The sequence below is a fragment of the Amphiura filiformis genome, chromosome 16, assembly GCF_039555335.1.
Source record: "Amphiura filiformis chromosome 16, Afil_fr2py, whole genome shotgun sequence".
Classification (NCBI taxonomy): domain Eukaryota; kingdom Metazoa; phylum Echinodermata; class Ophiuroidea; order Amphilepidida; family Amphiuridae; genus Amphiura; species Amphiura filiformis.
Window position 1 is genome coordinate 43,579,996 of NC_092643.1, and position 16,540 is coordinate 43,596,535.

General features: G+C 38.5%; 1 protein-coding gene across 1 annotated transcript in view; it reads right to left on the minus strand.

The window, feature by feature from the left end:
* The window catches only part of LOC140172667 (sialate O-acetylesterase-like), a 29,437-nt gene extending 16,353 nt beyond the window's left edge, over positions 1 to 13,084 (minus strand). Inside the window, exons 1-2 of the mRNA XM_072195800.1 lie at positions 13,060 to 13,084; positions 4,560 to 4,750 (exon numbers count right to left, since the gene is read on the minus strand). Coding sequence (XP_072051901.1) covers positions 4,560 to 4,750; positions 13,060 to 13,084 — 216 coding nt within the window. The remainder of the gene's footprint in view (positions 1 to 4,559; positions 4,751 to 13,059) is intronic.
* Between the last annotated feature and the right edge of the window lie 3,456 nt (positions 13,085 to 16,540).

Genomic DNA, 16,540 nt, shown 5'->3' on the forward strand with positions numbered 1-16,540 from the left:
AACACAACTGTGCCATCTAGTCTTCGGCTTCTTCTCCTCCTCCTTATCTATGCCCGTGCAACGGGGCATAGATATTGTATTTGTTGCGTTTAGTCTTCTCCTTCGTCTTCGCCTTCTTCTCCTTACGACCATAGCTTTGCCCTCCTCTAGCTAAAGAACTAAAGTAGCCTCGGGGCCCATACTTGGTATAATGATGGCCCATGACCCCCAAAAATTTCCTAGGGTACCCCGACCCCAGAGGTCAAAGGTCATGGGCTACAGGGGGAAATATGTGTAAAATTTCAAACAGCTCTAGCTCAAGAACTATAGCGCCCTCAGGGTTCATACTTAGCATAATGATGACCCATGACCCCTAAATGTAACATATGGTAGCCACGACCCCATAGGTCAAAGGTCATAGGCTACAGGGAGCAATATGTGTAAACTTTTAAAACAGCTTTAGCTCAAGAACTATAGCGCCCTCAGGGTTCATACTTGGTACAACGATGGTAGTCTCCTACGCAGCCAGTTTGGTTACGCTCCCTCCACACACAAACAGTCTGCCAATGATGACGAACTGGTCCTTTTTAATTGGCTAACGGTTTTCTGACGACGTCATCCAGCTTGACGTCAAACAAAGCTTTCAATTGGTCGATCGGCTAGACGGCTACTTAATTATTCAGGAGCAATTTTGACCCGCCATCTCGCCAGCTGAGGTTGAGGTCAATCAAGTTCCCGTATGTACAGCTCTGCAGCTACATTTGTGTAGCCAATCAGAAACGGCGTTATAAGTGGCCTTTGGCAGACTGTTTGTGTGGAGGGAGCGGAACCAAACTGGCTGCCGTGGAGACTACAACGATGGCCCATGACCCTTAGATATTTTCTGCAGTAACATCGACCCCAGAGGTCAAAGGTCATGGGCTACCGGGGTCAATATGTGTAAAATTTCAAACAGCTCTAGCTCAGGAACTACAGCACCCTCAGGGTTCATACTTGTTACAATGATGACCCATGACCATAGATGTATTCTATGTTAGCCTCATCCCCAGAGGTCAAAGTCTAAAGGCTTTAAAAAGCAAACTAGGTACGACATATTAACACAGTGTAGCGCAATAGGTAGAATTTTGTTAGCTACCTGTGTTTGCCATGATAAAGGTTTGAATCGTACGTCAAGGAAACTCATCACTTGACAAAAACTCCCTGAAAAGGGAATGTGTAGGCATTTTGATTTTGGTTCCTTGGCCCTCGTTTGGACCACCTCAAAAGGTTGTCATGATGGGACAAGGGGTGTGTTTGGTTACGGAGGTGTGGATATTAGAGAGAGTGTGGTCCAGTCTGGTGGTGTTTTAGAGAGAGTGATCGTCTGATGGGGGTATAAAAGAGAGAGAAGGCTTAGTAGGGTATTAGAGAGAGTGTGGGCTAGTCCAGTGTTATGAGCATTACATGTATATCAAATGAAAGCTTAAAACAAGTGATTTCACGTGGTGCTCACCAAGTTTTCGTTTGTGAATAGGGGAAGGGGGTTAGGTGTGGTCCCGGGCATAGATATTCGTGTTTGGTAAAACACATTACTGTGGCATCTAGTTATCTATGCCCGTGCAACGGGGCATATATATTGTATTTGTTGTGTTTATCTATGCCCGTGCAACGGGGCATAGATATTGTATTTGTTGTGTTTAGTCTTCGACTTCTTCTCCTCCTATATCTTCTTAAGACCACTTCTTTACGCCCCTCTAACTCCAGAACCAAAGTAGCCTTGGGGCCCATACTTGGTACAATAATGGCCCATGACCCCTAGAAATGTTGTAGGGTAGCCTCGACCCCGGAGGTCAAAGGTCATGGGCTACAGGGGGCAATATGTGTAAAATTTGAAGCATCTCTAGCCCAAGAACTATAGCGTCCTCAGGGTTCATACTTAGTATAATGATGGCCCATGACCCCTAGAAGTAACTTATGGTAGCCATGACCCCAGAGGTCAAATGTCACAGGCTCACGGTTGTTTGATGTATATAGAATAGGCTTCATTATTAACTAAATGCAAACTATAGATGGCGCTATTTGTCCTAAATCATATTTCTTTATTTACAAGGGGTATGTGATTAATACTGCCATTAAAACAGCTGGAATAGGTGAAACAACCAACAAGGAAATTTTGTAAACATATTTTATCAAACAATGAAAGGAATTGTTTGTATTAAACGCTTGAAATAGTAATTTTCAGTTACTAAATAGCGCCACCAATTTTGTCATTAATAGATAAATTTGTATCTGGAAAAAGCTTTAAAAAATGCTATAAAAGTGAATAACTTTGTAAAAGAGTGGAAATATAAGTTGAGAATGACTCAAAAGCATCTGTGTACACTAGCATGATATCACTTTTAGCTGTTTAAGCTTAAAATGTGGTTGTACATGATGTTTTGTTTGAAAAACTAATAAATGATCCCATCAAACAACTGTGGGCTACAGGGGGCAATATGTGTAATTTTTTAAAATTACTTTAGCTCAAGAACTATAGCGCTCTCAGGGTTCATGCTTGGTACAATGATGGCCCATGACCCTTAGATATTTCCTGCAGTAACATCGACCTCAGACTGGGTCAAAGGTCATGGGCTACAGTTAGCAATATGTGTAAAATTTTTAACAGCTCTTGCTCAAGAGCTACAGCACCCTCAAGGTCCATACTTGGTACAATTATGACCCATGACCCTTGATGTATTCTATATTAGCCGCATCCCCAGAGGTCAAAGTCTGAAGGCTTTAGAGAGCAAAATAGGTACGACCTATTAACACAGTGTAGCGCAATAGGTAGTATTTTGTTGGCTACCTGTGTTTGCAATGATAAAGGTCTGAATCGCACGTCAAGGAAACTGATCACTTGACAAAAACAATGTGTAGGCATTTTGATTTTGGTTCCTTGGCTCTCGTTTGGACCACCTCAAAAGGTTGTCATGATGGGACAAGCCTAGGGGTGTGGTGGGTTAAGGGGTGGGGTATTAGAGAGAGAGTGGTCCAGTCTGGTAGTGTTTTAGAGAGAGAGTGAGGGTATGATGGGGTATAAGAGAGAGCGAAGGCTTGGTAGGGTATTAGATAAGTGTGTGTCAGTCTGGTGGTGTTTTAGAGCGAGAGAGTGTCTGGTGGAGTATAAGAGAGAGTGAGGGTCTGGTGAGGTCTTAGAGAGAGTGTGATCCAGTCTTGTGGTGTTTTAGAGAGAGTGATGGTCTGATGGGGGTATAAATGAGAGTGAAGGCTTGGTAGGGTATTAGAGAGAGTGTGGGCCAGTTCAGTGTTATGAGCATTACATGTTCGTTTGTGAATAGGGGAAGGGGGTTAGGTGTGGTCACGGGCATAGATATTCGTGTTTGGTAAAACACATTACTGTGGCATCTAGTTCTCCTTCTCCTTACGACCACACCTTTGCTCTCCTCTAGCTCAAGAACTAAAGTAGCATCGGGACACATACTTGGTATAATAATGACCCATGACCCCTAAAAATTTCCTGGTGTAGCCTCGACCCCAGAGGTCAATGGGCATGGGCTACAGGGGGCAATATGTGTAATATTTGAAGCATCTCTAGCTCAAGAACTATAGCGCCCTCAGAGTTCATACTTAGTATAATGATGGCCCATGACCCCTAGAAGTAACTTATGGTAGCCACGACCCCAGAGGTCAAAGGTCACAGGCTACAGGGAGCAATATGTGTAAATTTTTAAAACCGCTTAGCTCAAGAACTATACCACCCTCAGGGTTCATACTTGGTACAATGATGGCCCATGACCCTTAGATATTTTCTGCAGTAACATCGACCCCAGAGGTCAAAGCTCATGGGCTACAGTGAGCAATATGTGTAAAATTTCAAACGGATCTAGCTCAAGAACTTTAGCGTCCTCAGGGATCATACTTTGTACAATGATGACCCATGACCCTAGATGTATTCTATATTAGCCGCATCCCCAGAGGTCAAAGGCTAAAGGCTTTAAAAAGGCGAATTCATTGTGGACCATGTTAGTATTTAGTTTGTTATCAACAAATACAACAGTAAATGTGTGTAGTTGCTGATAGTGCCACCCTAATATTTGACAAACTGTAAAAGAAATAAGGCATATATTATACTGGGAATACGTTTTTGGAAACAATGTATCTGTACTACAAATCACGATCTTCTTTCATGTTTTCAATGGTAAAAAAACTAAATTTTTTTAGCTTTTTGGGAAAAAATCTATATCTTTTCGATCAATTGAACGTCGGCTTTTATCCCATCCTTTGATTTATGCAATTTACTTCGAGGACTGTTAAATTTCAAAAATATCAATTTTTAATCATTTGCCATAAAATGTGTATTTAATATGTAATTAAAATTATTTGATATCAGAAGGACATTCCTAGTTTTAAAAATGCAATTCAATATTTCTGATGTGCTATCAGGCCCAACAACAACAAAAAAATGCGTGAAACGTCGCTATCCGAGTCCTTAAAATGAGTTTGGTCATTTTTTTCCAAGCCTGATTGTTTCTGGCATATTTGTTATGTTTACCGACTTACACCAAATTTAACTAAATCTGAGCTCTGGGAATCAAACATACCTGACTGACAGCCATTGCCATGTTACTCTGGCCACTACAAAGCCATACATCACCAAACAAGATATCTTGGAGTTGAATGCTGGACCAGTTGTCTTGTCCATCAAAACAAGTGATGTCAATTGTGAACGGCCCACCAGCTGGTTGAGGGGGTAACACTACCTTCCATACACCAACATTTGGTTCACATGGATCTAAAAATTATTCAGAATAAATTTGCGATCAACTCTTTGCAGTCAAATTCGTTCTATTTGTAAGACTACACAGCACTTTTGAGATTTTTCATTAATTAATACATTCAATTCCCCATGCAGCTCCAGAGTGAGGCGGCCGAAATACAGTAGCGTATATGCAGCCCTTTTTTAAACAGACGCGCGCCCCGGGTTTAAAATAAAAACAAGAAAATAATAATGAAAAGAGAAGAGAAATTGAGTAAAGCTGTTTTTGGACCACCCTGTATATAAAAATGTGGAAGCAGCAACACCTTTGATATTGAAACCCTAAAATGCTAGCTGCGTCTTGCACCGTACCGATGCACCTCAGAAACCCTTTCAAATTGTTCTTGCAAATAAGATGAATTTTATATAGATAATATATATAACTCCAGGAGCCTGCCATAAACAGATACAATATGGATCGGCCTCATCCCAATGCCATAGTTCAATAAATTCAATTAAACAATCATAATGCCAAATTTGACCTCAAGTGGTAGAGTATGAATTTTTGTACCCAAATTTTCAAATTTCATTCAATGAATATACAAATGTATTGGGGTTAAAGAAATGTGTCCTAATAGATGAGCATGTTGTGGATCCTGGTGATATATTTACCCCTATCTTCACCACTTACAAAACAATCATTTGGAAACATTGGGCTGATCCGTTGAAAGTCCACACTCCCCCCGTGGAAGATTTTGGAAATATATTCCATAGATGGTGTATGAATTTCAAATGGAGTTAGCTCATTAACCAACTCTATTTGAAAATCACCCTCCCTCTGTGGAAGATGCAGGTTGAAACTTTCTCAGAGGGTGTATGAAATTAAAATGGACATGCTTATTATGTTTGAAATTCATACTCCCCCTGTGGAAAATATTTCCAAAATCTTCCACAGGGGAATAGCTTATTTTACAAATGACATGTAATGGAAATAATAAAATACAAAAGCAATTGTTGTACCCTTCTTTTACACAAATCCCATTATCATTATCATTGTCAAGGCTAGTGCATTTTATTGAATATTTTGTCAATTAATCAAGTAAGTGTTTTTGTCATCGTTAGTATCAGCAAAACCAGTATAAAAGCTGATCAAGCTTAAGGGGTGGGGTATGAACATTTGGACAGTATTTATTGTGGGACATTAGAGCACATCAGACATATCGAATTGCATTCTGAATACGAAGAATGTCATTCTGATATCAAATAATTTTGATTTTTGAAATTCGCAATTTAATACACATTTTATGGCAAATCATTAAAATTGATATTTTGATATTTATCAGTACTTGAAGTAAACTTTATAAATCTGATGATTTATACTTAAAGTGTATGTAGGTGGTATGAAAAGCCGACGATCAATTGAAAATTTTGACCTTTCGTATAGAAGATATGGATTTTTTTCCCAAAACACCCAAAAAATTAGGTCTTTTTGGGAAAAAAATCCATATCTTCAATATGAAAGGTCAAAATTTTCATTTGACCGTCGGCTTTTCCTCCCTGCTACATACACTTTAAGAATATATCATTAGATTTATATAATTTACTTCGAGGACTGTTATATATCAAAAATTTGAAAAATATAAATTTTTTATAATTTGTCATAAAATTTGTATTATATTATGATTTTCAAAAATGAAAATTATTTGATATCAGAAAGACATGCTTCGTATTCAGAATGCAATTCGATAGGTCTGAGGTGCTCTCATGTCCCACAAAAAATACTGTCAAAAGCAATAAACGCTCATTTTATATCCCTTAAATGAGCCATATTTGAATAAAAATATTAATGAGATTTGTTTAAAAGAATGGTACAATATTGGTTTTTTATTTTATTGTTGTTAGTCAAAAATTAAAATTATCATTATTTGGGAACCATATACCCAAATTTGATAGGAATAATTTCAGCATTGTCATGAACACAATATAACCATTAGAGTTTGGCAAAAACCACTTTTTTCTCGGATCGACTTGGAATTATCAGGAATTTTACTTGGATGTATTATTATATAGGCTTACTACTATGCAGAAATATCAGTAAGATTGAAACATGTTTCGCCCAGGTAGTACATTTTCACAAAATCCCTACTTATTTGCTATTCAGTGGCGTACCGTGGCCGCCCCAACCCCGGGGGTTGCCCTAAAAGCAGCACATTTTGATGTAGTACCATTTATTTTTAAAAAAAATATGCCTTATCAAATTTTTCCGCTCTTTTTTTATTTACTAATTCTTTTTGCCGTCCCCTACGTTTTTGCCGCCCCTGTTTTTGCCGCCCCTTCTTCTTCCGCTGCCCCTGCATTTTGGCCGCCCCTGCTTTTACCCCTGGGGCTGGCGCCCCAAAGCCCCCCCAAAAAAAAAAATACGCGCATGCTATTTCTTACTGTATAATTCTATAAATAATAGAGAAATCAGTTGGAACAACCTGGGAAAAGTAGGCATTCAGATGGCATCATATTAAACACATTTGGGTATTTTGTTTGTAGCCTCCAGATAGAATCAGTCTCAAATTGGTTACCATTTGCTTTTGCTCAAGACAGGTATGTAGTTTTAAAATGAAGAGCTTATTTCCAAACCGTGTTTCCACAACCCCATGTGTCTCATTAATTTTACTTGTGAGATACAATCATAAATACTTTGACAAGTTTGACATTAGCAACAATGAGTTGTACCATCAACAAGCTATTATTTACCATAACATTGCTGCACTATGCAGACTATTGTTCTCATTTGGGAGACAAAAGCCTCACACAGTATTTTTACTGTGCGTCCATCCACTGTTTGCTTTGTAATGGTGCATCCAACTGATATTATAATACCCAGCATCACAACACATTGCAATATCGCACAGGGAAATCAGAAACATGGGATAGTGGACTTAACACGATTTGGAAATAAGCTCTTCAAATATTGATGACATTGGAGTTGCTAAATTAAGGTTGGAGGTATCATTATGGAGCATTACCCCATTAATTTTGGTCTTTTTGGCCTTGAAAATTACGGCAATTAAATCAGTTGTCACATGACCATCACCATATCTTAATATGTAAACTGGGCCAAGATTAAAAATGTGGAATCAGCAACACCTTTGATATTGGAACCCTAAAATGCTAGCTGCGTCTCGCACCGTACCGACGCACCTCAGAAACCCTTTCGAATTGTTCTTGCAAATAAGATGTATTTGCAGATTACAAGATATTGGTAGCCATGTCTTGATTAGAGATCAAACGGTCAAATGACCTTGAAAATTACGGCAATTAAATCAGTTGTCACATGACCATCACCATATCTTAATATGTAAACTGGGCCAGGATTAAAGTCCCCGAATAGAGCCCCCTTTTGTGAAAACTGCTGTTAAGCTGAATTTATACTTCATCGCTGAGCGACGAGCGATTGGTATTAATGACCAATGAGGTATCGCGTTTTCCCAACGCAACAAAAAACAAGCTACACTGATTGGTTAGATACCATTCGTCGTCGCTTTGCGATGGAGTATAAATTCAACTTCAGGGTTCAATGTGTTTTTAGTCGCTGTTAACACTATTATCATTACCTGGTTTTCCTTCAGATACATGGTTGACTCCCTTGAATGTGACATTTACTGAGAACCCTGGGTCAGTCTAACCCCATAACACTGCCCCATGCGGCTCACGTTGCAACACCATATGGTCAGCATAGATATAGGCTGGTTTACATGTGACTGCAATGAAACAAAACGGTACATGTTTAAACTGGGCTGGTTCAAGTGTTTTATTTAGTATTGCTTTGGGATTGGTACTTTTTAAAAATCAGTTATGATATAACAATTCAAATAAAAATAGATTTGCACAACAGGATGTTTCGTTAACCAGGTAATTCCTCAAAATAGGTTAAGGTCAATAGGCCTGAATGGGACCTATTTTGCTGTTACTGTTCGGTTTCTTGGTATGAGTTGTAACGCAATTTTGAAATCAGATTCAGATTCAGATTCAGATTCAGATTTAATTTATTTCAAATTCGTGGCTCGTAGGGCAAATTACATGAAATATTACATTTGCATTGTTTACATTAAAAGACATAAAAACCCCATATAAAATATATATAAACTTGTTGAGGCAAAATCTCACACTCACACGTAAAAAATCCTTTATGTTATGTAATAATACAAAGCATTTTACTCTCTCCTAAAAATGACCACCTCACAAAAGAATATAAAGCAAAAGAAATCCACTCACAAAACAATATCAAACATACAAATGTATACGTATGGTGTCAGTAGAGGACGTGAATGTGAGTGAGGCAAAACTCTTTCCCCTCAAATGATATATGGCCTCACAAAAACAATATATAACAAAAGAAATCCACTCACAAAATAATAGGAAACATAACATAAAGTTGTGTTACTCTCTCCTAAAGTTGACCGCCTCACAAAACAATATAAAATAAAAGAGCACATGCAATTGGCACTTTTCAGGCTAGAAATGCCACACGCCAGTCGGGCTTGTACTTTTAAAAAGTTACACGCCCAACAGCAAAAGTACACGCCATTGGCGTGTGGGCGTGTGTAAAAGCCCAGTTCTGTGTTGAAGGTTCCACCATTTGCTATACCAATACTAATAGACCCAAGTTAACACATGCTGTCAACACAAATAAGGATTGGGTGTTAAAAGTCACTTGAATCTAACTAGTGGCTTAATGGGATTTAAAGTTCTCAAAAATTGTTGAATGACATGCGCTTTGTCCATATACTCTAGTCATCAAAAACAAGCATTGTATGGGGATTAATTCCCCGGGATAAATTCAGGATGATTCTTTCACATTAGTATCTTCCATTTTCCATAGTTATTGGCTAACATTTACTGAGCCTAACACTTTAAGTGATTCTGAAGAAGAAGGAATAGTTTTCCAAGTTCCTCTCATCCTTGATAGATTTGAATCCTGGTCTCTTGGGCTAATGTCCTATGGTAGCCTTGCTACCAGCCAGGCAATCTGCTGCACACCAGATAGGTCCTACATGTAGTGTCTGTGAAATTATTAGTACAAGAATGCAGAAGAAGTTCAGGTCTAAGATCAAGAGTAGCAACCTCCGGGGTAGCATCCTGCTCTTGGTAATTCAGATGATAAAAGGCTAGACTGACCTTGATGACCCTACCAATGCAGTGGGACCAAACTATTCCATTTGCTTGTCAACTTCTGAATTTGTGCCTGAACTTTATTTAAGTTTGGATTGACGGACATTAAACTTTGATGCTCTGAATACTGCTGGTCCTTCTGTTTTTGGTGGGCCGCAGGCACACCCTTTAGAAGTGTAGACATGTTACTTGTTTATTAACTTTCTGACTAACCTTTTGGTCTTACATGTGCATATCTTGAAGCAGGGGCGTAGTCAGCTTTCTTGGTCAGGGGGGGGGGTGGCATCATACAATACATAGAGACTGTATGTCTTCGAGCTTCCCGAAAAGGGCATTATGGGGGTGATGTGCGCGCATAGCGCCAAAAAATGGTATTTTACACTATTTTCGCCCATTATCCGGCTAAAAAAGGGCTTTATTGATACAATGTGCGCGCGTAGCGCGGAAAAATTTTGTATTTGACACTATTTTGGCCCTGAATGATTTTGCTAGAAAAGGGGCTCCTTGCCCTTTTTCTTTTCCTTTGCCCTCCTGATTTTCTCTTTCATTTTTTGTCAGAGGGCACTTTTTCATTCAATTTTTTTTTGTCAGGGGGGCACTCTGCCCCCTGCCCCCCCCCCCCCCACTGGCTACGCTACTGTCTTGAAGGTATAATCCCCCAAGTGGTTTCAAATGAAGGAGAATAAAGTAATAACCGGGCATCAACTCCTAATACTTACTACCTCCTCCCATGGCAAAAGATTAAGTGACTCGTATATGGGGGAAGTTAAGTCCTTCTGGTCGATATGCTTTGTATTGAGAAGTGGGTCATTGGGGCACATTGTGACTAGCCTGAACTTGTTGACCAGAGTCTTGGAATCTGACAGCAGCCACAGATCAGTAGTATACTGTGATATTTTACACCCATAATATCACAGATATTGGGGTAATATGCGGTATATAGAACCTTTTCTTTTAATACTACAATATATTATAATCTACCAAAAAACGTTTTAAAACGCAAAAAGGGGCCAAAGTTTAAAAAATCTTTCCTGTGTGGCTTTTCACCCTTTTTTAAACTTATAGAAGGTGTATATTTTATTATATTGTGTGTTTATATAAAGAGTAGTGGAGTATTATACTTAGCAAATCGACTGTATGTCAACCTGCTGCATATAGGCCCTACATCTCTACATAAGGCACAGAATCCAACATGACGATAAAAAATGTAAGAAAGTTAGTATTTGCTACTTTTTCTTAAATCAAAATACATTATAACGTCTATACGGAAATACTTCAATCACGCACGAACATTAATTCATTTACTCTACGAAATAAACACTGACAACTAAGAAAACCAACAGGTATAGATGACTCTGTATGGGTCTTTAGAAATTTTCATAAATTGGACCAAGTTTAAAAAAGGGTGAAAAGCCACACAGGAAAGATTTTTTTAACTTTGGCCCCTTTTTGCGTTTTAAAACGTTTTTTGGTAGATATTGATACTTTTTTTTGAGTTGGATATCCATATTGTGCGGTTAGTGGTTCTTTGTAGCCATGCGAGGCAAACTAGTTGGATATCCATTATCGCGATTATTGGTTCTTTGTAGCCCTGCGGGGCAAACTACTTGGATATCCATATTTCGCGGTAAGTGGTTTTTGAAGCTCTGGGGAAAACTAGCTGGATATCCATATTTCGCGGTTAGTGGTTCTTTAGCCCTGCGGGCAAACTAGTTGGATATCCATATATCACGGTTAGTGATATTTTGAAGCCTTGTGGGGCAAACTAGTTTGATATCCACATTTCGCGGTTAGTGTGATAAATGGGACCAAGTTAGAAAAGGGTGAAAAGCTTCACAATTTTTTTTTAAACTGCGGGCCAAAACAGTTGGATATCCACATTGCGCGGTTAGTGATTCTTTGTAGCCATACGGGGCAAACTAGTTGGATATCCATATTTCGCGGTTAGTGGTTTTAGCGACCCGTAACCACCCCAACCAGCTACATACCTCATCCAGCTATTTTACTTATCAAAATACTAGTCTCTACCCATCATGACGAAGCTCCTACTTCCGGTAATACCGCACACAATTTATACTGGTGTGTTTATAGTGCAAATACAATATCCTTCGGTTGAGAAGGATATCGATCTACCCTACATACATATACTGCTAGTGTTTATCCAGATAATTTCTGACCGGATAGAAATTTACCGTAATGTACCGCACATCTGCTCCCACTATAAACACGCTCGTACACATAACAAATGCACTACGATCAAATAGGTTGATGACAACATTTGATTGAAATGACTGCACTGCACTATGATTTAGTGAAGGACACCGGTTCAAATCCTTTGTTTAGAGCCAATCGATAAAAGCATGCAAGGCCTCTATATGACCTTCATCCAGTAAGGATCAGCCAAGCACGAAAGGTTTCTTGTTTAGCTCAAATTTAGCTCAAGTATTTATTACCGTAGGCCTATAATCATAATGCAGGCCTAAATCAAGTGTACTGAGAGAGTAGGAGGATTTGTTTGATATTATTCTTGATTTTGATTAATATTATAGTCATACCTGCTTGTTTCCTTAGCATCGGATATTAAAATTACAATTCTCCACATACACATTCCAGTTTGCAAGAGAAGATGTAAGAAAAGCAGGGAGAACAGAATTACATCTTCTCTGGTATAGTACAAAGCTGTCTTTTTATAGTGTTTAGAAAATATTTACACAACCACCAACCAACAACCATTGTGTCATAATATGCCTACTGCGGTTGAAATTGCATACGATGATTCTACACTGACGTATACGCTGGCGAAGTTACGTAATAATCGGATTAACTACCATAGCAATAGGTGAAAACAATCTTTGAATATACCGCGCTGCACTGATACGTTCACGCGGTACCTCTGCATTGAACCATATCATGCTGATCGCTTGCACCTGTAAGATTAGTATCTTTGAAAAGACCAGTATTGTGTTCAATCAATGATTGCAGACATACACAGGTGATCAGTTCAATCTGCTTGTAGTGCAGCGCGATATGTTCAAAATTGTTTTCACCTATTGCTATGGTAGTTAATCGGATTTATTACGTAACTTCGCTAGCGTATAGAGAACATCATTCACAAACTTTCACACTTCTCGGACCTAAAGGTTATAAGGGATTAAACGCTTGAATGATGTTCTTCATACTTGCATCTACCGCCGCTATTGCCATCGCTCGATGCTAGCCTTTCCAATATGCTTCTTGCGTGCAGTGTGTAAATAAACGAGTTAGGTGTGAAGCATGAACGAAAGATTAATATTGTTATTTGTCGACAGATGCCCATAGGTGGTGGTATGAATTTCCATTTGATATAATTGGGCACTTCAGGGTTCAATATAGATTAAATACAATTAAGTATGATATATTTTAGATGGTAAATATATTTAACTTTAAAAGTTTTTAGTTTTCATAATTGCAATTTGTTAATATTATATAAAAAGCGGGTATAAGTCTATAATTGTAAGAGTATCCGAAATGCGAAACGCCGGCGGTAGTGACCAGCAAGAACTGTGTATGCCCCGATTCTTGCAGTAGTTTTTATGAATAGAATACAATAGCGGATACAATAGCGAATACAATAGAACTCTATTACGGGCAAATAAACCTTGTCGCGTTGCTAAATTTCACTTCTTCTTTTTTCATTAACTAACCGTTATTTTTTAAACTTTGGAAAACCTCGACGCGAGGTTTTTAATTCAGCGCTAAGTTGTTAGTTTGCAGATTATTATTAGGAAAGGGATAAACATTTAATTTATTTTAATCATGTTAATTAATATTAATTGTATTAGTAAATTAATACTAATTAGTTTAATTTTAAATTATACTTAAAAAGGAATACAATTAAATGAAAAGCAGGGTCTTGACTTGACTTACTTAAAGCTTTCAAATTATACTTAAAAAGGGAATACAATTAAATGAAAAGCAGGGTCTTGACTTGACTTAAAGCTTTCCTCCCATGACACAGGTAGGTCCTGGAGATAGCTGCCTAGCCACTATGCTTCGCCACTCAGCTCTGTTATTTGCCATCCGACCCGCTTCTACTACGGATTGGATTCCAACTGCACTGCAGTTTGCTTTGATGTTATTGTTATCCGTCCAGCGCATTGGGGGTCTTCCTTTAGGTCGTTTCCCTGGGATCCTTCCTTCCAATACGATTTTTGGGTATCTGGATGGAGGCATTCTTTTCACATGGCATAGTAGGACAGCTGTTTTGCACGGATCTTGTTCATCACAGTGCACTGGTAATCAAGAGCGTCTCTGATTGAGGTGTTCATAATCCTGTCTCTAGTCTCTTCTAGTAGCACCCAGGATTTTCAGAGACAAGCCATTTCATTTTTTTTTATTGTCCAGGCATAGGTTGCTATAGAAAGCACCAGTACTTTGTACAATTCCAATTTTGTTAGGGTGGATATTTGTTTGGATTTCCAGATGGGGTTGAGTTGATGTCCTTCTCGCTGCTTGCTTTTTCAGTGATCACTCCACCTAGATAGATGAATGATTTCACTTGCTCAAGGTTGGCATTTCCAATGGATATGGTGGCTTTTGCTGTTTCTTTACCAATCACCTGGACTTCGGTATTGGTTTATGGTCAGACCAAACTTCTTGCTTTCATTGTGTACTTTGTCGACTAGAGTTTGGAGGTTAATTTCAAAGTCGTTCAGTAAAATAATATCATCAGCAATCTCAGGTTGTTGATGGGCAGGGTCTAGTACCCCTAAAAGTGAAGCATGCACTTAGCTCGGTCCACCAGTTTGCGATGTAATAACCGCTCTTGTTCATTCAATGCTTTGCTCAGATATAATGTGAAAGGAAAACACAAAATAGTTTATTTTCTATTTATTTTTATCCATACCGGCAGTATATCAAAATGATTGGTACCCATTTGCTTTGTTTTCTAATTAAACGTCTGCTCCTTTCACATTCACACATTTAGATCCTCTTTAGATGACTATAACTGATTGTTTAATAACCTTTTATGAGTTAAAAAAAATAATGTGGCTGTTAAATTTCAACTCGCAAATGTTAACTCGTAAACCAACTCGCAACTTCCTTTGACAACTCGCAAATTGCAACTCCCAACTCGTAGATTTCAACTCGCATCTAGCAACTCGCAACTCGAACTCGCAACTCGCAATCGTAATTCACAACTCGCAACTCGCAACTTGCACTCACAACTCGCACATTATCCACACCCCATTCTGATACACCCTGTATTCAAAACATTTTACTTTTCAATTTAAATTGTGATGGAAAAAAGAAACATTCCACAGTGCCTAATAAATGCTGTTGCATGGCACTATGCTGCATCATTTTTGTGGTCACATCCATTCCTTGTTTTCTTTTTCCAAAATTAATTATGCATTTTGTCAAGTCAATGCATTCCTGAATTCCTGGAAATAAATTATCACTGATTTTTTTATTATTTTTTATTTCAAATTTGGACTTTTATGAACTGATTACAGTGAGTCCATTATCCAAAGATTGACATTTTTTTAAATTTTTTTATTATTCATTACGCATTTCAACAAAAATATACAGCAAAATTAGACCAGCAAGCAAGGGCTGCCAGGGCCCAACAAAAGTGGCAAATAAAGCACTGACATCTAAAAGATGAGTGGACCCCACCCTTACAAGCTGGTCATGAAAATAAACAAAGTATTGCACTATAAATACACATAAAATTACAAAGATTATTAACACATTAAAAGTACAAACATTTTTTAAAAACAGCACTATGTTAAAACTAGAAGCATGAAGCCCCAAGATACAAGAGACACAATATGTTGCACTTAGCCAAGCAGGAAAAAACACACCACAACATAATGAGATAATGCCCCCCCTCCCACCCTATCGCCACAACAAAACAAAGATGGCACCAAGGATTAAATTTCTTGAATGGACTGAAAGTAGTCTCTCAAGTGGGATTTGAAGCAGTTAAAGCTATTGCACAAATAAATATCAGTGATGTGACGGGGGAGGTCAGACCATCTTTTGGGGAAGCGTTTGATGGAATGATAAAGAAAAGCATCAGTTTTGGCTTTGAGATGGTGAAAAATAAGGTGATCGGGATGCCTACTATTTGGACGGATTTTATTTAAAGCAGGCATATCATTGCAGCAGTCAACATTGAGGAGGCATTTGGAAACAAGTGAAATGGACATGTATTCACGTCTTTGGGACAAATAACTGAGGTCAAGACGCGCCAAACGAACATTGTACTCCTCATCGCGACGCTTCTGATGGAGAATAGCCCTGGTGGCTGTCCTTTGAACGCGTTCAAGAGCATTTTTGAGACGCTTTGTGTGGGGCATCCAGACAGGGGAGCAATAATCGAGGATGGGCAAGACCATGGTCCGATATAATTGGAGGAGAACCTCTGGGGGAGATTCCCCGGCCACATGGCGAATAAAACCAAGAAGTTTGTTGCTTCTTGCTATAACATCCTTAACATGAGCATCCCAATTAAGCTTATCTGAGATGATGACACCCAAGAGGGGAAGATTATTTACCTGATCAAGATCGATGTTGTTAATACTATACACTGATGGATATGAAGTACGTTTACGAGTGATAGATATAAATTTACATTTGGTAGGATTCAATTGAAGTGAATTACGAGACGACCAT